General features: G+C 35.9%; 1 protein-coding gene across 1 annotated transcript; it reads right to left on the reverse strand.

Moving 5' to 3' along the window:
- Nucleotides 1-2,195: 2,195 nt before the first annotated feature.
- LOC120074370 (SAUR-like auxin-responsive protein family) lies at nt 2,196-3,136 on the reverse strand. The gene has a single exon (XM_039027466.2). It carries the CDS (start codon nt 2,940-2,942, stop codon nt 2,538-2,540), a length of 405 nt encoding a protein of 134 aa, XP_038883394.1. The 5' UTR covers nt 2,943-3,136; the 3' UTR covers nt 2,196-2,537.
- Between the last annotated feature and the right edge of the window lie 24,570 nt (nt 3,137-27,706).

Consider the following 27,706-nt stretch of genomic DNA (forward strand, 5'->3'; position numbering starts at 1 on the left):
CAGATTTGAGAAGTCCTACAGTCTTTGATTCGACATCAAGGAGCACTTCAAGTTCAGCAAGAGTTAATGTTGTACTTGAGTACGAACGGAGGTGCAAGAGACGTTGTAATCTACAGATAAGCCATTTAAAATATGCAATAAGGTTTACTCGCCATCGATGGTAACTCCGATAGCCACGAGTCGGTCAACGAGGATTTTTACCTTACGAAAATATTACTCAACAGATTTGGTGGAATCTTTTTTTACCGTGTATAGTGCAAATCAAAGTTCAAGAACACTAGATCAAGTCTTGGAGCAATAGCGATTTTCAAGACTAAGCCAAAGATCCCGAGCTGTAGATGTAGAGGTGATATAGGAGAAGGCTAAGGGAGAGAAGGTGGCATTAACCAAGGTAATTAAGACTTGATCTCTGTATTCCCATCGCAAATATGTTGGATTAATCTCACGATTAATTGGTTGAGGAACAGTAGGTTGAATTTTGTCGGTTGTTTCTTGGGTTGTTGCAAATTGAGTGTTGGGTGAGGGAGAAAGATATTTTTCAGGGGTGGGGGTTGAATTGTCCAAGTGCCCAAAGAGAGAGTGAGCATGAAAGATTGCAAAGATTTGAAATTTCCATTTGACATAATAATTTCCATCAGACATAATTTGTAAAGTTAAGATGAAACTGGGACAAGATTACAAATGTTTGAGAGGAGGCCAGAGCTATTGGACATAATAATTTTCATTGGACATAAATTGTAGAGTGAAGACAAACTGGACAACGTAGGTCGATTACTCTAATATCGAGATAAAATAAAAGTATTTGAGTTTTAATTTAGATTGCTTGATCAATGTGTGAAGTATAGTGACCCATTTATAGTAGGGTGCACATGGAATCTACAACAACTTATTCCTAAAGATTAGAAAAAGATATTACAAATACAACAAATAAACAAAATAAAGATACAAAATCAAGGTAAATCTAAAGGTTAAGACATATACTATCAATAAAAAATGTTGAAGTTGGATTGAACATATAAGAATTTACCAGTACAAAGTTCATCAACTTCCATTATATAATTCTTAGGAATACTATATTGATGTATTTTTTTTTAAAGGAAATACTATATTACTCATTCCCTTAAAATACCTGAAAAAATAAGGATATAAAAGCTAAATTTCCTTTTTGAAATGGATCATCGATTCAAAGGAGATAGATTGAGAGACACAATTTATTGATTTTTTTTTAATAGTATGTAGGATGGGAGAAATTAATCCCTAATTTTAAGTCGATATTACAAACTTTTATATCCGTTGAAGTATGTTTGTCAAAAGTTTTTTTTTTTTTTAAAAAAATAAAAACTAAAACCTTAATTTTGACCCCCTTCTGAAATTTGGAGAAAAACATTAATGTAAAAAAGAAAAAGGAAGAAGGAGAAGAAGAAAAAAGTCCTCCATTGATTGATTCCTACATATTTCTCTAGGTTCATTGCACTTTGCCTTTTTTTTCCTCCAAATATAAAAAGCCACAACACCTCATTTTGTCTCATTATGTTATTAAAAGAAAAATATTTAGATGTTTTGCAGGCATCACTTATTTTCGTGCATTCCATCCAACTATCCAACCATAACTTATCATGTGGCAAGATGATGCCTCGGAGTATTACTCTTTCTAAAAATATAATTGTATTTCTCTAAAGATTTTTTGAACCTATATATATATATAATATCTTCAACTTCATATTCTAATTTAACCTGTTTATTTCATTAACTATGTGTTTGTGAAATATGTTTTATTTTTAAACAAAATTTCATTAATACAAATAAAGATAATTACAACTATCTTGGTTAAAAATAGAGGCAATAACTTAATCTAAATTTTGATGTGAAGTGTTGATTGAACTAATGAACGATGATTTAATTCAAAGTGACATAAGAGAATACACTAAGGCCATATTTGTTGGCACGTGGGGTCCACTGCCTAATGATCAATCCTTTTGCTCCGATTATGAGAAGTATGAATTTGTTCTATTTATTGCTACCATTACTATTTAAGGTCACATTAAACAAAAATAAAGAGTAGAGTATATTTTTGTTATCTTTAAGACGCAATTAGGATAAGAGAATGAGGTTGTTTAGTTTATAGTGTTGTTTCATGTTTACTTAGTGATGCGCCCTACTAAGTAGGGAACTAAAAAAATTGCACTATCAAGAAATTTGACAAATTGCCTAAACAACCACATTCATACATATTATGATATTAATTACAAACTACAACTACAAATTCAATTTCATCGCATAATTACAGCTCTGATTTTACAACTTCCGAAGAAAAAATGGATCATCGAATCGAATTGGATATGAATTTGGATTTTGAGATCAAGAGATTCACATTCCATACCCAATCGAACAGTAAAATCGGCCGAATTCAAACGAATCGAATCGTATCGCATCATCCTCATCGGTTTCTTCAACAAAATAAAAGATGAATTTCGCTACCGAAAGGGTCAAACGATTCAAACCCTAGCGAACTGATATTCCTCTGCGTTTCGTCTGTTCTATAGAAACTCCTCAACAATCTCGCCGAAATCGAATCTGCCATTGCAGCATTCGACAGCGCTCACAATTTCTTGAAAAGCAGAGACGCTACAAGGAACAACAAGCGCATTCCTCTGCTCGAACCCGAACTCTCTGTACGCTTTATCGAGCAGCATCCTAAAGAGCGGATGAGACAAGAAGCTCGTCGGCACGACGAAGCGCTGCCGTTCATCGCCGACGTAAATCGCGAACGAGCCGGTCGGCGTTGAGGTCGGAGACGACGGCGAATGAGAATCGTGATCCTCAGTTAATTCCAACCGATCTGTGAGCAAACACTCGTTGTGCGATGCTTCGGTCTCGGTTCCGACTCGGACCTTCACTTTCTTGGCGAGTTTCTTGAAGGAAACCATTTTCTTGCCTAGCATTTTTGTGATTTGTAGGAAAAATGGAAGGAAGGAAGAAATTGCAGAGGTGAGTATGCTAGGGTTTCTGAAGATGAAACTATGAATCCATGGACATGGAGAAATGGAGGGTCTGAAAAAGGATTTATACAAGATTGGAGGAGGCGGGTTGGGGAAGAAGGAGAGGAATAAAAGGAATTTAAAAAAAAAAAAGAAAAAAGATATTGGACTATTGACTTTGACGGTTACTCATTGAGTCTCAATTATTCCAATTACATGCTTTAATTTAAATTACTTTGGACTAAAGTTTTTTTTTTCTTTTTAAATTTTGTCCTCTCTCAAATATTTTAGATTAAATTACGTCTAGTTGGTTTTTTAAGCTTCATATAACTCACAAATCTAAAACATAAATATATATATATTTTTTGTTCTATTGTGTGGTAAATATGGGAATTAGCTAGAAACAAATTGTTGGTTTAGTGAGTTCTTGTTGATGTTGACTCTATTTAAGATTCAATTTATAAGCATGTCTAAGTAAGTGGAACTTGTAGCAAGACTAAGGGAAAAAAACTATGAAGATCGGCTTAATCTCCCAACCAAGTTGATAGGCTGGTGCGTTGAAGTGGGTGTTTCGAGACCACTTGAGTCGTGTTCAATTAACAGATTCCTGAAATGCAAAATTTTTTTTATGGCTTTTGTAAACTTACTTCACTCAATATTTATCATATTTTGTGGTTAATCTGCTTAATAATGTCTCAATAAATCTTACATGTTGAGGAGGCGGTGTGGATTATGTATCAGATGATCGATATTTCCTGACTCCCCTTTACGTCTAAAACTTTGGTAGAGTAAGCTTCTTCTCTTCTCATCTCATCTCAAATGATTTAATTTTCTTAAGACACGAGATGTTATTTGTAGTGATCTATTTTGAATCTTTGATTTTTATTTTCTAAAAATATATATATATATATATATATATTTATTAGGCATAAAATTAAAATTATACTTAATAATTCAATTAATATTTGAAATTTTCTAATTTTTAAAGAACGTATTAGACAAAAAAAAAAAAAAAAAAAAATCAAAAGTGGAAAATCAAACTATATCTTATTTGATGTTATTGACTACTACTTTTCATTAATACTAGAGAGATTTAGTAAAACAAATTATATTGACGACCATGAAACTTCAAAAACATATAGGAAAAATAATTTAAAATGATTTTACTAAGTATGATATATTGACTTCAAATATAATTTAACATATGGTTTGGCAAAGACTCATTGGTTAAGGCAGTGAGTTTGAAAAGTGTGGATCACATTAAAATGTCAAAATTCATCATTTCGTTGATATATCAAATTTTAATTTTGAATTTCTTTACCACGTGTATTTTCTCTCATTAGTTTATAACTTTTTTTCTCACTAAATCTCTTTCCTACCGATATTTGCCTTTCCTTATAACAATCCGTTTGACTTATTTATTACATATAAAACTGGATATGTTTTACAATATGTTGTGACATTGTCAAGAATATTATAACGTGACAAACAAAAAGTTCAGCATAATATTTTTTCTTTATATGACAAGATTTTTATGCAGATTTTGTGGCCTGCTATATTTTTTCATAGGGAGATGATTTATTCATTCCTTGAATATTTTCGTAGAGATTCTCTATCTTAGGAGGAACATAAGACATCATTACTCGAGAAGGATTTCTATAACTTGGAGGAGCTAAGTTCTTCAAGTGAATGCACATTCATAAGAAGGTGGAAAGATTACATTTGAGAAGGAGTCTCACGCTTAAGAGCAGCCTAACTGATCATTCACTAATATTCTTATACTTAGGGGGAGCCTAAGTATGTTGAAGGTGAGAGGATCTCACACTTAGGGGAGCCTAGTTTTCATTGAGAGGGAGTCTCACACTTGGGAGAGTCTAAGTGATCGTTCTCTAAGTTAGACTATTCGAGTGTTAATGTAATTGTCGCTTATTTACATATAGGTACATTGTTGTAATTGATTAATTTTATATTAGTGAATATGTTTTTCCATGGGCACGTAGGTGCTATGACATTGAATTGGAGTACCAAATTCTGTGTTTTGTTCTAGCTTTAGTTTTCTGCATTTATCTATGATATTTTTAAAAATCCTGTAACATCGTATGTCTTAATAAGTTTTGTCATGTGTTAGATAACCTTTTTTCTTCAATATATAGACACACACACACACACACATATATATATTAGTCATGTACTAATATTTCATTATTCCAAACAAAAGCCTCAATCTATGAACATTCTTTTTCATTAATTAATCTATATATAGTTTTTCCAACTAGTTACTTTATCCATACGCATTCTTTCTACCAAACAAATCCTAAACTTCACATACTTTCAAGAATCAGTTACCATCTTTAATTATTGTTACATGTTAGTGAAAATATAAGTTAAATGACCTACCGACTAATTTTGGGACCAATATCAGTCAATTTAACAATGTAATTGATCGTTATCAGAAAAATGTTGATTTCTTGGACTTTTGATATATTTACAATGACAAGTTGACATAAGTTTATTTAAACATCGACATCCATTCACGAGCATGACGATTATACCCCTAACTTTAGAAATTAAATTCTTGTTCATATATAGTTTCATACCCTATAATATTCTAGTAAAAAAGTATGTGATTGGAAAAGACACAAAAGAATGACATGTGAAATTCAAAGGGTGCGGCATAAAATATTGGACTTTGGTGCTCAACCACTAAAAAGAGAGAACATGAAAGGCGTTTCAGTTTGAAATAATGGTAACCACTTATCATTGAAAACCCTTTGCCTTTGACTTCCAACTTTTAATTAGCAAAATTAACATTTTCTTTTCACATTACCAAATGAAGAACCACTTCTTTATTTTATTATTATTTTCCTTTCTTTTTTTTTTTTTCTTTGCTGTTTTGGCTCTTATCCTTTCATTTCATGGACATATATTGGAAGCTTCTAAATTTGGGTACTTTTGCAATTTTAAAATGAATTTTTATCCATTAAATACCATTTTGTCCTATAATTTGAATTTTTCCTTTCAATAAATTTTGAATTTAGTCTTTCAAAATTAATGATTATTAAAATTAGTTAAATAATAATAATTTTATAGCAAGAAAATATACCATTTGAATATATTTTTTTAATAAATTATAAATAAAATAATATATTTTTTAAAAGAAAAATCAACATTAAACTAACGAGAAATGCTAAATTTAGACCGTTGAGAGAAAAGAAGAAGAGATATGGGAAAGATTTTAACTAAAACGGTTTCATTACCGATAGGTGCCATGAAAATCATATGTTGGATGTTCAACGGTTATCTCAACATTTAATTAGGAGCATAAGGTTTCACATTTTAATTGAGATTATGATGACCAAAATGATACTTTAACCAATTTTATTATAAACAGTTAAAGCCATTCTTTTTTTTTTTTTTGTAATACACTTTAGATTTTTCAAAATATTTTGAATGTGAAACTAAAAATACATATGCGGTAAGATTTGGAAAATGTTTCCTTTTGAAGAAAAAAATGGCTACTTTCTTAGCAAACCGTTTTTTTTTAAAAAATACTTTCCTAGTAAACTAGTTTGTGCTAAGGGTGTTAACATTTTACTATAAAGTCTAAATATTTTTAGAATTTTTTTATTTATAAGAATTTTTCTAATTATTACAAAGAATTATATATATATATATAAATTGGTGAGAGTCGTTCATCAAATATCGACTACACCATAGATTGCATGTACTTTAAAAATTAAAAGGGTGTAAATTATTTTATTTTATTTTATTAAAATGGGAAAAATGCATTTTTCATTGAAACTTTTCTTTCAAAAATAGTTTTTTAAAAATACAAAAGTAACATTTTATTGCCTTTACATATTCTGTCATTTTAATTTAACTGATTCTTATAATAAAAAAAATACAAAAAACTAAATCTAAACCTTTAGGTTCGTTTGATAACTATTTGGTTTTTTGTTTCTGTTTTTGAAAATTAAGCCGATTTCATCTACATTTCTTCCAATGATTTGCATCTTTCTTAAGTACAATGGTTGAATTCTCAGCCAAATTCCAAAAACAAAAATAACTTTTTAAAAACTACTTTTTTAATTCTCAAAATTTGGCTTGATTTTTTAAATCATTGGTGAAAAGTAGATAAGAAAAAAGACGAAATTTGGATGTGGAAGTAATCCATAGGCTTAATTTAAAAAAAAACAAAAAAAAAAAACAAAATAGTTATCCAACCGAACTTAAAATTGAGGGCTATAGAAATCTCTTTTCTGTTATATCATTTTTTAAAAACGCACAAATTGACTAAAAAATATTTAAAAATTAAACCAAGCTTTGTTTAGAACAATATGCTCGGAGAAGTTAATTATTATTTTATTATTATTATTATTATTGTTTCATGTAAAATAAGGGGGGACCACTATTACCTACCTTATCTTTTAATTTTAATATAAGCTTAGATTTATTGTTTGAAATTAAAAAATAAAAAATAAAAAACAGTAGTATTAATTGAAACTGATAGTCTTTCTAAAAAATAGAAAATAAAATAATTTGTCAGAGAATCCAACCAACTGTTGCAGAATAATTTATGAAGTTGCCTGTTATATAATTACCATGTTATTATAATTAACTAATTATTTAGTTAATTATATGGAAATTACACAGGAAATAATGTTTCTAGAGAGAGAATAATGATTGTGGTTAGCATGAATGGCTGCTTAATTAATCTAAATTATTATTTTCTAAAAAATTAATCTTATTTATTTATTTATTTATTAGTATTGATACTAATACTTTTTTGGGGGTGGGTTGGTGAGGGTATTGTGGTTTGAATCGGCTTTTGTTTAAAATTAAACCCTTGAAAGTAAAAAAGTTTCTCTCTAAACAATAAAAAAGTAAAAAAAAAAAAAAAATTTAGCTCATGTTTCTCTCATGTTTTTTTTCCCTAACTATTTATTATATATTCTTTTTACCTTTTTTTTTAAACCTTTTTGTTTGTGACCCAGTCGGCAAAATTAGACTAAGACATGGTTACTTGAATTATTATTTTCTTAAATACTATTTTTATTGTGATAAAAATTTAGGTAAATATTGGATCAATCCTAATGTACCTCAATTACAAACATAATTGAATTGTGTTTATTTAGACATTCTGCAAACGTAATTTGATTATAATTGAAGTTATTTACTTTTCATTATATGATATCATAGTTTTCTTACCGTTTCTGTTACCATTCAAGGTCAATCAATAATGATATCTATAAATGTAATAGTAACTGTGGCACATTCATAATTCTCCAACTGTAACCGTAACAATACATATGTAATGGTAAAACTAGTGGATCTCAAGTAATCTTCGAACGTAGCACAATTGGATTGATCACCCTCAACTCCATAAACAGATTGCATTTGTTAATTACAGATTTGACTATAGGCCCCACATTTCATTATGTTTACAAAACATCGGTAAACAACAACAAACATAATCAAATAGGGTTCACTTTTCAAATTATCATTGATGGATTACGTTTTTGAGGAAATAAACATGACCTTAATTCAATAGTTCAAAAGTGTCAAATCATCGACTTTAATTTTATATTATAGTTAATGTCTTATTCTATTGAGTTATATTCGAATTGACTTATATTCTATGTCAAACAAATATAATTAATCTGGAACAAGAATGAATTATGCTTAAGTTGACTCATATTCTTCCTTAAACAAAACGGTAGGTTGTAGAATGTGAGTAAATAATGGTGGGATCACTAAGATTAGGTTTTATTTATTTGTAAGAAAGAAAAAAAACTATGATATAGGAAAGTGAATGATTTGATTTAAAACGAGTATTATGTCTTATACATAATAAAGGGAATGATGAAAATAAATTTAGTTCAATGATAATTGGCACATGCTCTAGTCGGAGGTTCGATCTCCTATTTTCATAATTATTGTACTAAATAAATAAATAAATTAAATTAATGATAAAAATACTAATAAATAATGAAAAGATTTAAGAAAGAATGCGAGAGTAAAATTTTTATATGGGATAATTTTATAAACAAGAAGCCTTGTTTTTAGAAACATGTATTAAAATTAATATTAAAAAAAAAGTTTAGAACTTTTGTATTCCTTCTTGGAATGTTGCTAATGTCATGAAGTTATTGTGACTTATCTTGATTCATTATGGATCTTTGTGGGTTGTATGGGTGAAGGCATATAGTCTGTGGGGTCGAAGTATTTGGGCGGTCAGAGCTTCTAACTCTTCGTCTTGGTGTTGGAGGGCTATCCTTCAACTTTGAGATAGTTTGAGGTCCTTGGTCCGATTTTCTATTGGCAATGGCCATTGTTGTTCGGTTCCATATGACCCTTGGTTAGTAAGAGGTTTTATTCTATAATAGTATAATTTTACGGTTATTTTGAATGCAAATAGTTCTCTTCATACTAAAGTGGTTGATTTTCTATGCCCTGATGGGACTTGAAATTGGTCTTCTCACTCTAGAGAGTTAGGTGACCTCTTTACGCATGTTTGTTTGATTAGGATTGAGGTCGATCGAAAGAATAGTGTAACTTGGCTCTTTTGTCGCTCTGGTGTATTTTTGGTGGCTAATGCCTGGAAATCTTTATGTCCTAGGCATCTTGTGGTGCCATGGGCTAGCCTCCTTTGGTTTAATGGTAATAGACCTAGACATTCTTGAAGGTTCGTGAAAACCATGTGGAAGCATGATTGGATCCCAATTTTAATTTTATAGAAACGAGAAAATTACAAAGATGGAAACATGATGCATTCAAAAAATACAATATGATTTAAACAAAAAATTAGGGTTTACAAACACATACCCTTGAAGTTGCGTATTCTTCACGAATAATCTCCAAAAGGTCACGAACTCTCCTTGGCGATCAATCACCAATAACACAACACTCCAAAAGCCAATTGGTTGGACACCACCAGAATGGAAACCACAACATTTTCTTAAGGATTGAGAAACACGAGAGTAGTGGGCTTCATAAGATAATTATAAGAGAGAGATTAAGAATTTTGAGAGGAATTCTTTTATGAGAGATTGATTTTGGGAGGGAGTAGAAGAAATCACAAACCTTCCATGTTTTATGGAAGAAGACAACTTATTGAAAACCACCCCACTCCATGATTTAATTGAAAAATTAAATTTAAAAAATAATTTTTTAAAATATAATATAATATAATAAATAGTATGAACTAACTTATCATATAACATACATTATACTATATGTTATATCTAATATAACATATAACCTATAGTTTATATTATATCAAATATAATATAACCTATAGTTTGAAATTCTCTCAATAAACCTATGATTATTTAATATAAATCAAATTCATATTAAATTTAATCTATCATTTTTATAAGAATATAATTCATATAATTAATATTTGAATCATATTCAAATATTTATTTCATTTCAAATTAAACTTTATATTATAATATATAAAATACATTATATTAATTATATCATATATAATCAATTCATATTAATTATATCATATATAATTAATTCTCTCAATTAATTTGAATAATTCAAATTAATCTAAAATTAATCTCATTCTCAATAATCCCAGTTGAGCTACTGAGGGGACCTTATGGACATATAGGTTGAAGCTTCAATGGTACTTGGTTAATTAATTAAACTCTTAAATTAAATTATCCAACTTTCATTAACTACTGGTCACTCCACTAAAGACTAACAACTGCACTCTTCGCCCTACAAATATATTTCTATGTCCATTGGATATAGCCAATCAACGGTGCGTTGGCCCTTCACAAATTTCTCGTAAGTACACCTGGGCCAAAATGACCGTTTTACCCATGTAGTTGCATTCTAACTCCTTAAGTACCATTGATCCCTCTAATGAATAATAAGTCACACTCCAACCATGATCAAACCTCTCTCAGGCAAGAAGAGGGTGTGGCGCCACATTGTTTAAGCTTCGGAATCAGTCCTTAAGGGAGCAGTTTCTCTATTTACTCTAACTATAGAGAATGAGTGAATTCCTTCTTGTATACCTGCGTTCCCAACTCCCTAATCAAATGAATCCCCATAATGGTAGGCATATTGAGTCGACGATACTGGCCATTCTCACCTATGCAGATCAAAGGACCGCGTTCATAGGCAAAAATTCACAACTCACTCAGGATTCAGGTCAAGTCATCTATGATCATCTTGGTGAAATGTAAGTCTCTTCTATTTGAAGGAAATCGGAAACGAGATTTCCATGAGCAGTGGAACAAGACTATTCCAAATTACAATCATGAATGAACATACATTTACAGTCGACTTCAAAACAAAAGGTTATACAAATATTTCCAGAAATTACAGCATAAACAATACAAATGCATAAAGAGACAAACTCTATGCACTTCGGTAGAAACATCTCCACACTCCATTGCACATGAATGCTGGAACAACAACAACCACGAACGCTTGATCTACACGACCGCAACACAGCACGAACACTTCACGCTCGTCCTCAACGATCTCCTTGGTTATGAACAACTCCGCAACACGAACGGCCTTCACAGCACCACGAATAGCCTTTAGAAAACCTCGATACTGTCAAGTTGAGTCTGACACCACCAACAAGGCGATCTTGGTATTCTCGGTGTGAGAATCCAGAGGGTGAGCTCTGTTCGGACTTGGTCTGAGGCAGACGAATGGAGGAAACATCGATCGCATACACGACTGGGCAAGTGGGAGATGGCTGAGACCTATCGTATAGGACGATGCCCAATCGTTTAGATAAAGTTATGCGATCGTCTAGCAAAATCTATCCGATCATTTAGCTCTATCGTTTAGCTCAGTTTGTCGCCTATAAACTCTACATGATCGTTTACCTTGGGCCAACAATCGTATAACAAAGCTATGCGATCGTTTAGTAAACACTACACAATCGTTTAGCTCGCACCTGCACGATTGTTTAGCTCGCCCAGCCGTTGTTTAATAAATCCGTATTTACTTGACGACTTTCGTGAGTTTCTTTTGCACGAAAGAAAACTCAAAAAACTTTTCAAACTCTTGTAAAAACTTCTTTTTCAAAATAGGAAACCACTTTTCTTTTAAACTCACGGTTACCATGATCCAATAACCACCCACTATTTTGGTTATTTAAAAAAAAAATATATTATATCCAATAATTAATATTATTATAAATATAAATGATAACCAACTTATCATACTATATTTATAACCTATAGTTTTAATATTTCATCTCATGAAACATATAAACTATAATTCTTTTTCTATTCCATGGTACTTAATGTAAATCTCATTTACATTACTCCTCCATTAGATGTATCTTATACATCATACCGATTATATCATATATAATCAAAATACCTCTTGTCAATTTGAATATTTCAAATCAACACCAAGAACTGATCCTCAACAGAATCCAAGATACCAAGGGGACCTCATGGACCTGTAGCTCCGAAGCTCCAACGGTACGTGAATAACTGACCAAACTCTTTAGTCACAGGATCCACCATCCGTTAACTGCCAGACACTCCACTAAAGACCGACACTTACTACAGATATATTATGTTCCATCTTAACCAATCAGCAGTGCGACAACCCTTCACAGATCGCTCATAAGTACAGTTGGGTCAATAATCGTTATGCCCTTGTAGTTACATCTATCTCCTCAAGTACCACTGATCCCTCTAATAAACATAAGTCATAGTCCCACTATGACTGAGTCTTCTCTTCCAAAGAGAAGTTGTGGCCACTATGTTCAAGCCCCGGAATCAGCCCTTAAGGGAGCAATCTCTCTACTTATTCTTGCTTCAGGAAAGAAGTGAATTCCATCTTGTGGATTGAGTTCCCAGTTCCCAGATTAGACAAGTCCACAAAAAGGTAGGCATGTTGAGTTGGCAATCTGGCCACTCTCACCCATACTAATCAAAGGACCGCCCTCAAAGGCAGGAGTTCCCAAAACACTCAGGATTGGGGTCGTGTCACCTATGGTCGTTTAGGTGAGATGCAAGTCTATACATAGAATACAACGTTGCTGATCCCTTTACAAAGGCCCTCACAGCTAAAGTATTAGAGGGTCACCTAGAAAGTCTGGGTTCGCGGGACATGCGACATCTTGTCTAGGGTAAGTGGGAGATGATATTGGGGTATGTCCTAGTTTATTGTATATTGTACATTTTTATATTGTATTGTACATTAGTCTCCAGAGTCATTAGAACAAGTGGGAGATTGTAGGGATTGGTGTCCTAATTCTCCCGGAGTCTCGTTGTTTTGTAAAGATACACATTGTTCAATGAATAAAATAAGTGTTATTTAATTCTGACATTTACTCATATCCAATAAACAAAGCTCATTGATTATCTTATGTAAACTTAAGCATGTATATGTGATATACAAGTGGATCATGCCTTATGTGATAACCTAAATCGGTCTGTAGTATAAGGATTAAGGTGGGATACCTGATTCTGGTGACACTACGGATAGGACCCACTTTGTAGAGGTTTGCAAGTGTTGTAAACTACTACAAATGGTAGATTCTGACCATTCATGTGGAGACGTGGAGTGGAGGTATCCTATACAGAGAGTTTGTATAATACCTAGACCATGAGATGATAAGTCTCTAGTATCAACGATGTTATATACAGAGTCTAATCATTTCGTGGTCCAAGTCTTATACAAACTCTTTGTATAGGACACCCCTGCTCAAGTTTTCACATGAATGGTCAGGATCTACCATCTGTAGTAGTTTACAACACTTATAAACCTCTACAAAGCGGGTCGTATCCGTAGTGTCACCAGGATCAGGTATCCCACCTTAATCCTTATACTACAGACCGATTTAGGTTATCACTTAAGGCATGATCCACTTGTATATCACATATACATGCTTAAGTTCACATAAGATAACCAAGGAGTTTTGTTTATTGGATATGAGTAAATGTCAGAATTAAATAATACTTATTTTATTCATTGAACAATGTGTATCTTTACAAAACAACGAGACTCTAGGAGAATTAGGACACCAATCCCAACAATCTCCCACTTGTCCTAATGACTCGGGAGACTAATGTACAATACAATATAAAAATGTATAATATACAATAAACTAGGACATACCCCAGTATCATCTCTCACTTACCCTAGACAAGATGCCGCATGTCCCGCAGACCCAAACTTTCCAGGTGACCCTCTAATACTTTAGCCGTGAGGGCCTTTGTAAAGGGATCAACAACATTGTATTCTGTGTATCCCGTAAGGATCAGATCCTTAGCTCTGATTGTCTTGACCCATTCATCTTTGTCAACATCCTCTATTGCTTTCTTAAAAGACAACGGATCCTCGACCCCATCATTTGTAATGACGTTTTGGGCTTCAGTTAAACCCATGTAGCGATCCGGTGGGTTCATAACCCTCCCACTACGTCGAGGCAGTCTAAACTCTTGAGCTAGTTGAATAGACATTCTGACCTCAACAACTCTTGTTGATCTGTCGGCCTGTTCAATAACTCTCATTGAACCCTCAGTAGTCTCAGTCTCACTTGAGATCTCACGTAAAATGAGCTTACTTCGTGGCTTATGATCCCTTATGTGATCTTCTTCCAAGAAGATAGCATTAGTGGAAACAAACACTTTGTTCTCACTTGGATCATAGAAGTATCCTCCTCTCGTTTTCTTGGAGTAGCCTACAAAGAGGCAAACCTTCGAATGCGGTTCCAATTTCCTTAGATTAGTCACTAGCACATGTGCCAGACAACCCCAAATTCTAAAGTGGCATAAACTACCTTTACGGCCTCTCCATAACTCAAAAGGTTTTTCAAAAACACTTTTCGAGGAAACATTGTTCAAGATATGACATGCAGTTTGCACTGCATAACCCTAAAACAAACCTAGAAGATGAGCATAATTCATCGTAGATTGAACCATGTCCAACAAGGTCTTGTTTCTTCATTCTGATACACTATTCTGCTGAGGTGTACCCGGGGTCGAGAGTTAGGACGCAATCCCATGTTCGATCATATAGTTCTGGAATTGGAGGTCCATATACTCTCCACCACGATCAGATCGTAATGTTTTTATTTTCTTACTTAACAAGTTTTCAAATTCAGCCTTATACTCCTTGAATTTGTAAAGGGCTTCAGACTTACGTTGCATTAGGAAGAGATACCCAAACCTTGAATAATCATCTATGAAAGAGATGAAGTATTCATACCCACCTCGAGCTCTAACATTCATCGGACCATAGAGGTTTGAATGTACAAGCTCCAAAGCTTCTTTGGCTTTATAATCTTTTCTAGTAAAAGGTCGTTTGGTCATCTTGCCTTCGAGGCATGATTCACATACCGACAATGAATTTTCTTCTAAACTCTTTAGAAGTCCACTTTTCACGAACTTCTTAATCCTATTGAGGTTGATGTGACCTAACCTAAGATGCCAAAGATGGGCGTTTTCCTTTGGAAAAACTTTTGGTCTTTTAGCTGTTGTTGTCGTACTGAACATTTCAGTGTTAAACAAGGCTTTTATGACTAATGGCCTTAGTACATATAAGTTATTTTTCATTGAACCATAATCAATCTCCATTCCATTCTTGAAAATAAACACTTTATTCTCAGAAAAGGACACGGTGTAGTCTTGTTCAATGAGACAAGAAACTGATATTAAGTTCCTCTTAATATGAGAAACTAAAAAAACATTATCCAGTAACAGGTAACGTTTCTTATCAATAAATAACTCCAGCCTACCTATAGCAACAGCTGAAACAACCTCACCAATACCGACTCGAAGAGTCATCTCTCCCTATGGCAACGTTTGTCGGGAACTGAATCCTTGGTAAGAGAAACTGACATGATTGGTAGCACCTGAATCAAGGATCCAGGCAGAATCATCATTCTCTACCAGACATGTCTCCAAGACCAATAAATCATATTTATTGTCTTGTCTCCTCTTTTGGAGAGTTATGGAATAGAGGTCGTTTGCCACGAAATTCGTTTCACATGATTCTTTCCATTGTAAATAATTGGTCATTTCTAAAAGCTTTAAATGGAAATACTAACGAGTTGCGGAAAAGAAAAACACATTGACCTACATTAGGTTTTAAGTAATTACCCGTTGTAAAACAAAACAACATCCAATAAGGTTTTAACAAAACTAACATGAACCCCGTGTGACATCTAGTTTTGCAATGACGCTTCAAAGGTTTAGGACAAAAGCCACCGTAGGGAGGTCAGTTATCCCTCCTCTGAATTGAGAAGATCTCAACCATTCATTAATACCAGAACAACTCTTGCTCTTATAACGACTAGCCATCATTGATTTGGCCAAGAGAACATTAACTTACTCAACAATCTCCCGTAAGTGTGACTCACCATTTTAAGCCCTAGAGGTCCGTCCCAAAAGGCCAATCCAAAGGAAAAAAATCGATTGGGGAAAAACCTAAAGCGACCCTATCCATTTCTGGAGTTCACCTTGATATTGACCAAATGCACAAAACCCATCCGAAGGGGGCCACTTCAAAGGCGACATGAGGGCGTACAGAATGATCTCACGGTGTGAACCAATGACAGAGACCATAGGACGTGTTGACATACACCCTTCACTCACTTACTATAAATATTCTCTCTGTCCACCTTGATATTAACTCATGCAAACACCATCCGAAGGGGGATGCATCTTAGGCATCTCGAGGCTAAGCATGAATCTCAGGTGTGACATACAGGAAGAAATGTGAGTGGAATCATAGACATATCTTATACGCCTTTTCCTCCCACTGAGTATTTTATAACCTAGGGTTTAGCTTACTTAGAAAAAACACGGCTAAGGATTTTAACTAAGTGACTTTTAGGTTTTCCCAAGAGTAACTTTTACCTTGGATAGTTGAACAACTTTTGATCATCATCCATTAAACTCTTTAACGGAGTCTTTGACCAAAACATCGCATGCTTGTTGAAAATCTATCTAATTTACCTTTCCAGGTAAGGGGTGTTACTTTTTCGTCAACTTAAGAACCCCAGCCTAGCTAGAACCCGCCTTAAACAAAAGGTCCCTTATAGATAGGTTTACAACAAATTTAATCTTTTATTCCAACCAATTTAATCCTATTAAACCGATTTTAAAAGATTAATCTAGGTTACTAAACTCTTTAGAACCACTTGAACTTAGGTCTATCTCAATCCAATTTTAAAACCCTTTTAAAAAACTTGAGTTCACCATAAGTTCGCATGCAACTCTGAATTATTGATTTTAGGTCTAATTTCCTTTATAACACTTATAAACGGAAACAACCACCATGCTAAGCTAACACATGCAAGGCATTCATAACGCTTATAAACAGCCTAAGTGTCATGCTCAATGCATTGTCCATTCATTGCTACTTCTTTTATATAACACTTATACAAAATAGCAATGAAACAAGCAAAACATACTTCCATTCACCCTTCGACTATAACAATTATAATAAAAGGATGATGCATGGTAATGCTCAATGAATGCAAAATATAACTCTTATATTTCATGATGCATGCGCATGCTTTCAAGTAATTTCCTTATTCTTGATTATAACATTTATAATACATGATGCATGAGTAATTGCACAACTTAAGGTGAGGTTTTTAACTATATGACAAATACTTTGACATATAAGTATCATACATCACATGTATAAGCAATCAAAGTTGATGAACCAGGTGAAATTGCCTTAAAACACAAAAAGGAAAGCTAAATATTACAAAGACAAGGAATCTCCAGTTCAAATAGGCGAACAGGGTCTTGAACCACTCGGAAAAGCATCGCTTCTCCAACCATCCATCGTGTACTAAGCACCCCGCGATCGTCTACATGATAAAATAAACTCTTCGTTCTATCGCTTACCAACGCTTCTAGAGTTAAACGATCGTTTAACATTTACTATACGATCGTCTAGAAAATCCAAACGATCGTTAAGTTATTACTACACGATTGTGTACCTTTACAAAGCGATGAAGCTTGAAGTACACGATCGCTTAGCCCGCTCCGCATGATGCCCGCCTTCCGCGATCGTCTAAGCGACTATGATGCCGCAAAACACCATCGCCTAAGTGATCGCTTAGTGATGATTTTATGAAGTGAAGTTATGGATGATATGCGATGGTGAATTTGCGTTGAGCACTCAAGTTTCCTCAGTGGAATCCAAGTGTAAACTCCACTGAGTTTCCTGGTAAGTCTAGGATCGAACTCAAGGACTTGTGAAAACAGATTGTGTTGGTAATTTTTATGAAAACTTTGCGGTAACCGATAACTCAATTAATTGTTGGTTTATTATTGATTGCGTTAATGAAAAATAAACAAATGCGGTGGATTTGAGAAAAGTCAATTGTGTGATAGATACACTGAGTAAACAGATGAACGGGTTGAGAAGGTCTTTAGCTAGCGTTACTTAGGAATGCATCAAACTATGTGATCATGCTACAATCATGCACAGCAAGTCATTTTCCAATGAAAATTCGATGCTCCTAAGTCTAGGACACATGTGTTGATTGCAAAAGTTTCCATAGAGCTTATTCCTAAGTCTCTACTCTTTTCCTATGCGATAATGCAAATGCATAAAGGCAAGGTGGCTACATACAATCATATCCTATCTCTAGGATCCATGCGATGCGTTAATAGCAAATAGTGCTTATTCCTAAGCTTCTATCTCTTGATTATGCGTTCTAATCTGAATCTCCCGAGCCTAGATTCTAACCTGACCTTCCCAAGCCTAGATCCTGTCCTTAGACTACCCTCCCGAGTATCTCTAATGGACGAATAAAGCATACATAAAACAAGATAATCACATAGAGTGAAGATTCCTTAGTTGTGCTAGCGAAATACTTCTCAACCCATTCAACTGATTTAGCTACTCATGCGTAAATAATAGAGAGTGAACAGATATAGAGAAGTAGATTCCATTTCGATAAATGAGTGGAGTACAAAATAACAATGGAAGTTAAGGTAGAGAGCCTAGTAGTAATTCCTTGCTGACCGAGGCCTTTTACTTTGTAAATCTTTATTCGGTTCCAAAGATGTTCCTGCTTCCGCAGGCGTCAGCCCTCTCTCTGTCCTTGAAGCTTTCGGCGCTCTCCCAAGCTTACCAAAATAATCTGTCAGCATAACTTCCTCTCTTGCGTCCGCCTTGAAGTAAAAGAAAATCTAAGAACTAGGCTAAACTCATTAGATGATGAACTCATGAATTGGTGGGACCCTTTTTCTGAAGGTTACCTTTGGTATTTATAGAACATCCAGGGTGAATGGTTGCTTCTCTTTCATGATTGCACAGATGGGATGACTTTAATTCCCCTCACTTATGTGCCAAATATTTGTCACCGAAAAGCTGAATGTACTTGTATCGTTAGCGGCTGTCAACTTAATTAGGATTCGACTGTCATCAGCTTTCAGTCCCATCACGATTAATTAGCCTTTCACCCAGATGCGTCCACCATGTTACACTGACCAAGTTGCAGCAATCCTTCTTGGGTGAATATTTGCGAACACGATCACCGCAAAGCCTTGTGGTAATGCTGCACTCAACCAATGATTTCCTATGATCACAATTTTCACCTTGTGTCAACGCATATTCTGCATAAAAACACAAAAATCAACTGTTCCTATGCGATGAACGCATGCGGCCGCAATATAATAAACTTAATGTTTTTTGGACGCAATCTAGCATATTTTATCAATGCAAGGCAACATTATTTAAGAACTTAGTGCTATGATAACGTGCATTTCTGCCCATTATCATACCCCCAAATTTAAACAATGCTTGTCCTCAAGCATCAGCTAAAGATTTCCTTTAGTAAGTCAACCACAATGTTCTTTTTCTAGATTTCTCAAGGATACTTTGTTCACATCCTATATACCAAAGTTTCCTTAAGTTTTGTTCAAGTCTCCTCTCAAAATATTTCTAAGACCTAGGGACCGCAAACTTAACCTTCAAAAAGACTTTACTAACTTTCGGAACATCGCATGATTTGTTTCAAAGCGATTTTTTTTTTATCGGGGTGTCAAATGATTTTACCCTTGCATATTTCTTGTCATTGTTATTTTTTTTCTGACCTTGTACTGATCCGAATGTCTTGCTTCGTTTTGGCTTGCCTCCACGTGTGTCATGCAGACATCCAACTACGAGCAATGCGCTCTTCCTCAGACTAAACTCATACCTACTTAGTAGCGGAGTTGCGGTCATTTATTTTTACGTTGATCCTAGTGACTTACTTTCGTTTTTGCTTGCTCCCACGTGTGTCATGTAGACATCTAACTACGGGTAAGTGCCTTTCATAACTTAACTCTTATCAACATAGGTTTCCTATTGCGTTGACAGTGGAGTTGTTATTCTCAAAATTTCTTCTTTGTTTTTTTTTTAAAAAAATGGCAAGGTCGAAAATAAATAAATACCTCACCCCCATATTTAAAATACGGTAATGTCCTCATTACCAAAAGATTAAAATAAGTCATGCGATGTTCTTAGAATGCTTCGTAAAGGGAGTTTCAAAGAAAGTTAGCAAACCCCTAACTTCTAGAAATATTTCATGAGGTGACTATCTCAAAGTTAAGTTGACTCTAGTATATACGAAAGAAATGGAAGTATGTTTTTCATCATTGAAATCATAATTGGCAAAGAGACAGCATGCGGTAACCTACTAAAGTTATCCATGTCAAATGATTGCGATAATCAAAGAGGATGCGGTGATAAAACTTTGAAAACTAAAATATGATGTGATAGGGCAAAATTTGAAGTAAAGTGAAGGAAGATACAACCCCCAGATTTGCACTGTCGCCCGCATTATATATTGGTGCATCCTTCTTTGCGGTGATCTCTCTTCTTTGGATTGTGGTGATGGAGTGAGATACATTATTTCTTTGCGAAATACCTCCGCATTCCTGTGCCTCGAACGTTGCACTAAAGATAGTGAGAGGGTCAAATGATTTTAAACAAAACAACATTCTTTTACCTCAATTTTTTTTTTAGAGAAGTAGAATAGATAAAGTTGAAAAGATATGGTGTAATAAAAATTCAGAGTAGTGGAGGAAAGTTAAAGATTCCATGCTTCCCAAAAACTTGCGTCCCTAATGGATTGCGAACGTCTGATAACGTAAGGACCACCTACTTCCTTCTTCATTCAAGGTTTCTTAGGTCCACAGACTCGACTTGGCGATGCCAGCCTTCCCCATGATATGCTTTTACTCGTTGCCCATTAACTTTAAACGTACGGCTCTCGTCTTTGGTAATCAACTCCACCGCACCATGTTGGAGTATTTCTTTAATGATGAATGGTCCGGACCAACGTGATTTTAACTTACCAGGAAAGAGCCATAGTCTCGAATTGAAGAGTAAGACCTTTTTCCTGATTTGGAGGTTCTTACCGTATATGCGTTTATCGTGCCAGCACTTGGTGCACTCCTTGTAAATCTTAGCGTTCTCATATGCGTTAATTCTCCATTCTTCTAGCTCGACCAATTTCATTTTTCGTGCTTCTTCTGCTTTCTTCAAATTAAAGTCAAATGACACACCTTACCAAATGCCAACGCATATGGGGACATACCTATTGGTGTTTTAAATGCAGTCCGATATGCCCACAACGCATCGTCAAGCTTTGTTGCCCAATCTTTTCACGAAGGCCTTACTACCTTTTTAAGTATCAGCTTAATTTCTCGACTGGACACCTCGACCTAACCATTCGTCTGCGAATGGTATGCGGTGGCCACTTTGTGGAGAATGTTGTATTTGCGCAGCAGCTCCTTGATATTATGATTGACAAAGTGGGACTCTTCATCACTTATGATGGCATGGAGAGTGCCAAAACGAGTGAAAATATGTTTCTTCAGGAACTGGGAGACTACCGCCACATCACTTGTGGCGCATGCTACTGCCTTTACCCACTTGGAGACATAATCGACGGCTAATAAAATGTAATGTTTACCATTCGAAGGAGGGAATGGTCCTATGAAATCAATCCCCCATACGTCGAACAATTCGAGCTCCAAGATAGTGTTCATCGGCATGGCATGTTTCATGAAATGTTACCTGTGCGTTGGCACCGATTACACTTCATTACGTAGTCAGTTGCATCCTTAAACAATGTAGGCCAAAAGAATCCACTCTGTAAAACTTTAGCGGCGGTGCATTATCCTTCAAAATGCCCACCATATGGTGAGTCATGACATTGCGATAATATGCGTTTTTTAGCAGCATTTGGTACGCATAATCACAAAATCTTGTCTGCCTCTCTTTTGTACAGATTCGGCTCATCCCAATAATAATGTCTGCATTCATATTTGAGCTTCCTCTGTTAGTGGTAGGTATAATCTTTAAAAAATTGCTCGCAAACCAGATAGTTGACTATGTCAGCATACCAAGGCAATTCTTCAATGTGGAACAGCTGCTCATCTGGGAACACCGCACTCACCTCAGACTCATTGCGGTCAACCTCAGGATTTTTCAGTCTTGACAAGTGATCCGCAACTTGGTTCTCTGTTCCCTTCCAGTCAATTATTTCTATGTCAAATTCTTGAAGGAGGAGAACCCGTCTGATCAACCTCGGCTTTGCGTCCTTCTTTATCATTAAGTACTTTATTGCCGAGTGATCAGTATGGATGAGTACCTTTGTTCCTAATAGATATGCTCGAAATTTTTTCCATGCAAAAATTTTCGCGAGAAGCTCTTTCTAGGTGGTGTTGTTATTGGTCTGAGCAGGATTTAATATTTTACTCACATATGGGATGGGATGCAAGATTGTTTTTCTCTTTTGCACCAAAGCTGCTCCCATCACATACCCGCTTGCATTGCACATTATTTCAAAGGGCAGTGTCCAATCCGGTGCAATGAATATAGGTGCGGTAATCAACATATTCTTCAAAACTCTAAATGCGTTGAGGCAGTTGTCATCAAAATCAAATCTTCTGTCAGCCTCTAACAACACACTCAGTGGTCGTGCTATTTTGGAAAAGTCTTTGACAAAGCGTTTGAAGAATCCAACGTGCCCCAAGAAGTTTCGTACAACCTTCACGCTTGTTGGAGGTGAAAGTTTTTCAATTGCTTCAATTTTTGCTTTGTCCACCTCCAACCCATCCCGGGAAACCTTGTGTCCCAACACTATGCCCTCCTTCACATGAAATGGCATTTTTCCCAGTTAAGCACCAGATTCATCTCTTCGCATCTCTTCAGTATCTTCTCCAAGTTGACTAGACAGACTTCAAAGGTGTTCCCATAAATAAAGAATTTGTCCATAAAGATTTCAACAGAGTCCTCGAGATAATCTGAAAAGATGGCCATCATGCACCTTTGGAACATGCTTGGTGCATTGCAAAGGCCAAACGTCATGCGGCGAAAAGCAAAGGTCCCATATGGGCAGTGAATGTGGTCTTGTCTCGGTCTTCTGGAGCTATCATAATTTGGTTGTACCCAACATAACCATTAAGAAAGCAGTAAAAGTCATTTTCAGCTAGACGGTCTAGCATTTGATCAATGAATGACAGAGGGAAATGATCTTTCTTTGTGGCCGCGTTCAGCTTGTGGTAATCCATGCAAATGTGCCACCCAATGACGGTTCTTTGCGATATTAATTCATTGTTTTCATTCGGGACTACCGTCATGCCACCCTTTTTTGGCACACCTACAGGGGGCTGACCCACGTGCTATTTGCTATAGGATAGATGATGCCCGCATCTAACCATTTAATGATCTTCTTCTTGACAACCTCTTTCATCGCAGGGTTGAGTCTGCGTTGATGTTCAATAGTTGCTTTGTGGTCCTCTTCAAGACGAATGCGGTGCATACAGTACGTTGGGCTAATTCCTCTAATGTCGGCGAGCGTCCAACTAATTGCTTGTACATGTTTCCTTAGAATGCTCATCAATGCATTCTCTTAGACTTCATTGAGCTCAGAGGAAATGATAACTGGCGGCTTCTCATTCTGCCCCAAAAATGCGTACTTTAAATTATTCGGTAGGGTCTTTAATTCTAGTGTTGGTGGTTCTACTAGGGATGGTTACGTTGTTTTCCTTTCTTCTTTTTCTATTGGCTCTTCTTCTTGTTCTACGATCATCTCTTCTTCCTTGATTGTTTTTGTTATGATCGCATTACAGGCAGCAACGGATGCACTGGCATCCTCTTCTTCATTTTCTTCATAAAACTTTTCTTCTTCAATCAAATTTTGGTCATCATCTGAGTCATGTAGGTCTTTTTCATCCGAAAACTTCATGGCATCAATCTGATGATGCTCAAAGCGATTTCCCCTTTATGCACATCAATCTGAGCACGACCCGTTGATAAAAATGGTCACTCCAGAATGATGGGCACATCTTTGTCGGCCTCGTAGTCCAAAATGATGAAGTCGGCTAGTAGGATAAATTTGTCAATGGTTATTAGCACGTCCTTCACCTTTCCCTCTAGATAAACCAGAGATCTATCGACCAGTTGAAGAGTCACCATTGTGGGCACAAATTGCCTCACATTCAACTGCCTAAAGATTGATTGACAGAGGCATCAAATTTATGCTGGCTCCCAGGTCACACAAGGTTTGCCCGATGTATAGTCCTCCTATGGAGCAGGGTATAATAAAGCTCCCAGGATCGCTCATCTTTGGTGGAATGATTGATTTTGAACTTTGAGTTAGCGCCGCCGTGGCAAACTTATCAGCTTCTCTCTTCTTGGTTACCATATCCTTTAGAAACTTTGCGTAGGTAGGCATCTCCTCAATCGTTTCACTGAAAGAAATATTAATATGTAATTGCTTTAACATAGATAGGAAGCATTGGTACTGTACCTCTTCGTTCTTTTTCTTCTTTAGTCTCTGCGGGAAAGAGGGTAACTGCACTTTCACGGTTCCCATCTCAGTTGACTTTGAGGTCGATGCAACCTCTGGCTCCACTACTTCTTTTTCTCTTTCTTCTTCTTGTGTCACCGCAATTTCAGGCTCAGCCGCAATGGGACCTGTCCGACTAAGCTCCTTCTTTTCTCCTTCCACAGTCTTCCCACTTCGCAATGTCACAACCTGACATTGCTCTTTACCTGATCCCCCTGGGTTGCGTGGGAGATCTATTGAACTCGGCAGAGCCCCTTGCGGGCTACTTTTTAGCTCACTCGCAATCTGGCCCATCTGTAATTCTAGATTGTGGATGGACGTAACCTGACTTTGAAGCACATTTTCGTTTTTCTCTATGTATTGCTTCAATAGGCTTTCCAAAGAAGAGGATTGTGGTGGTTGTGAGCTACGTGCTTGATTGTTTGTCTGACCATTGTTGCGTGGGAAGAATCCTGGTGGCCCTTTTTTCTATGTCATGGGTTGGAAATTTTGTTGCTGATTCTTCCAAGCAAAATTGGGGTGGTCTTTCCACCCGGGGTTGTATGTATTCGAAAAGGGATTATTCTTTACAAAGCAAATGGATTGTGGATTTTGCGGGCCATCTTCCATCGCGTGCCCATCACCGCAAGTCGCACACCTTGCGGTGTTTTGACAGATTGCATTGATTTGTCCATTTTGCGGTGTTGGGCTACTGATTGCAATTCCCTGGATTAAGTTCATCATTGCGGCCATCTGATGTTATAGTGAAGCAATAGCACCATTACATGCGTCATTGTCTTTGAGTCTCAATCTTTGGTCACCCTCTCTCCAATCTTCATGGTTCTTAGAGATGCGATTCCAAGATATTCTTCGCCTCATCATACATTTTATCAAGCAGACCACCACTGGCTATCGCATTGGCAGCGGTCTACAAAGCGAGATTCAAACCATGATAAAAGATTTCCATTTGAAGGCAGTCTGGCAAACCATTGTGTGGATAATCTCTGACCAACCTTTTAAACCTCGCCCAGGCATCGCTGAGCGATTCGTCCATGTTTTTTCAAAATTTGTAATGAGTTTCCTTCGTCTGGCATTCTCAGTAGGTGGAAAGTATTTCTTCATAAACTTCTCCACGACCTATTCCCAAGAAGTGATCTCTTCCGGCTCGAGAGAATACGCCCATTTCCTAGCCTGATCACAAGGAGAAAATGGGAACAAATTTAGTCGAACTTCTTCGGTAGAGATGTCGGAACACAAAAGTATTGTAGATTTCAATAAAGCTTTGGAGGTGGGCATGCAGATCCTCGCCATGCCTTCCTCCGAATTGTCCTGTAGTCTGGATCATCTGCAGCATCACTGGCTTCATTTCAAATCGGCTTCCGTCGAGGGCAGGCCTCATGATTCCTGATGGGTCTGTTGCGATTGTTTGCCAGCCTGATGGGTCTATTCCATTTCCAGCCTGCTCCGCCATTTCTTCTTTATCTGACTGTGGTTTCTGTTGGCAGTTTCTCAGTCTCCGTCTAAACATTCTCTCAAACTCGGGTCATAATTCCTGAGATTAAAAGTGCAAAGAAATCAGAAAAATAACCGTTAGCACACTATTTTTCCGAAGTCCCCGGCAACGGCGCCAAAAATTTGATGCTTGATTTTATGAAGTAAAGTTAGAGATGATATGCGATGGTGAAGTTGCGTTGAGCACTCAAGTTTCCTCAACAGAATCCAAGTGTAAACTCCACTGAGTTTCCTGGTAAGTCCAGGGTCGAACTCAAGGACTTGTGAAAACAGATTGTGTTGGTAATTTATATGAAAACTTTGTGGTAACCAGTAAATTAATTAATTGTTGGTTTGTTGTTGATTGTGTTAATGAAAAATAAACAAATGCGGGGGATTTGAGAAAATTCAATTGTGTGATAGATACACTGAGTAAGCGGATGAACGGGTTGAGAAGGTCTTTAGTTAGCGTTACTTGGGAATGCGTCAAACTATGCGATCATGCTATAACCATGCACAACAAGACTTTTTCCAATGCAAATGTGATTCTCCTAAGTCTAGGATGCATGTGTTGAATACAAAAGTGTCCATAGAGCTTATTCCTAATTCTTTACTATTTTCCTATGCGATGATGTAAATGCATAAAGGCAAGGTGACCATATATAATCATATCCTATCTCTAGGATGCATGTGATGCTTTAATAGCAAATAGTGCTTATTCCTAAGCTTCTATCTCTTGATTATGCGTTTTAATCTAACTCTCCCGAGCCTAGATTCTAACCTGACCTTTCCAAGCCTAGATCCTGTCCTTAGACTACCCTCCCGAGTATCTCTAATGGACAAATGAAGCATACATAATACAAGATAATCACATAGAGTGAAGATTCCCTAGTTGTGCGAACTAAATGTTTCTCAACCCATTCAACTGATTTAGCTACTCATGCGTAAATAACAGAGAGTGAACAGATATAGAGAACTAGATTCCATTTCGATAAATGAATGGAGTACAAAATAACAATGGATCAGGTAGCAATTCCTTGCTGATCGAGGCTTTGTACATTGTAAATCTTTATTTGGTTCCAAAGATGTTCCTACTTCCGCAGGCATCGGCCCTTTCTCTGTCCTTGAAGCTTCCGGCGCTCTCTCAAGCTTACCGAAACGATCTGTCGGCACAACTTCCTCTCTTGCGTCCGCCTTGAAGTAAACGAAAATCTAAGAACCAGGCTAAACTCATAAGATGATGAACTCATGAATTGGTGGAACCCTTTTTCTGAAGGTTGCCATTAGTATTTATAGAACATCCAGGGTAAACGGCGGCTTCTCTCTCAGATGGAACGATTTTAATTCCCCTGACTGATGCACTGAATATTTGTCACCGAAAAGCTGAATGTACTTGTATCGTTAGCATTAGCTAAACGACCAATTATGGTAAAGTCAGAACGACTTT

Source organism: Benincasa hispida, chromosome 3, assembly GCF_027475165.1.
Source record: "Benincasa hispida cultivar pf3 chromosome 3, pf3_genome.v1.1, whole genome shotgun sequence".
NCBI lineage: Eukaryota > Viridiplantae > Streptophyta > Magnoliopsida > Cucurbitales > Cucurbitaceae > Benincasa > Benincasa hispida.

What these genes read in the sequence shown, in the direction of transcription:
- LOC120074370 (XM_039027466.2), bottom strand. Translation starts at nt 2,942, where the DNA reads ATGCTAGGCAAGAAAATGGTTTCCTTCAAGAAACTCGCCAAGAAAGTG.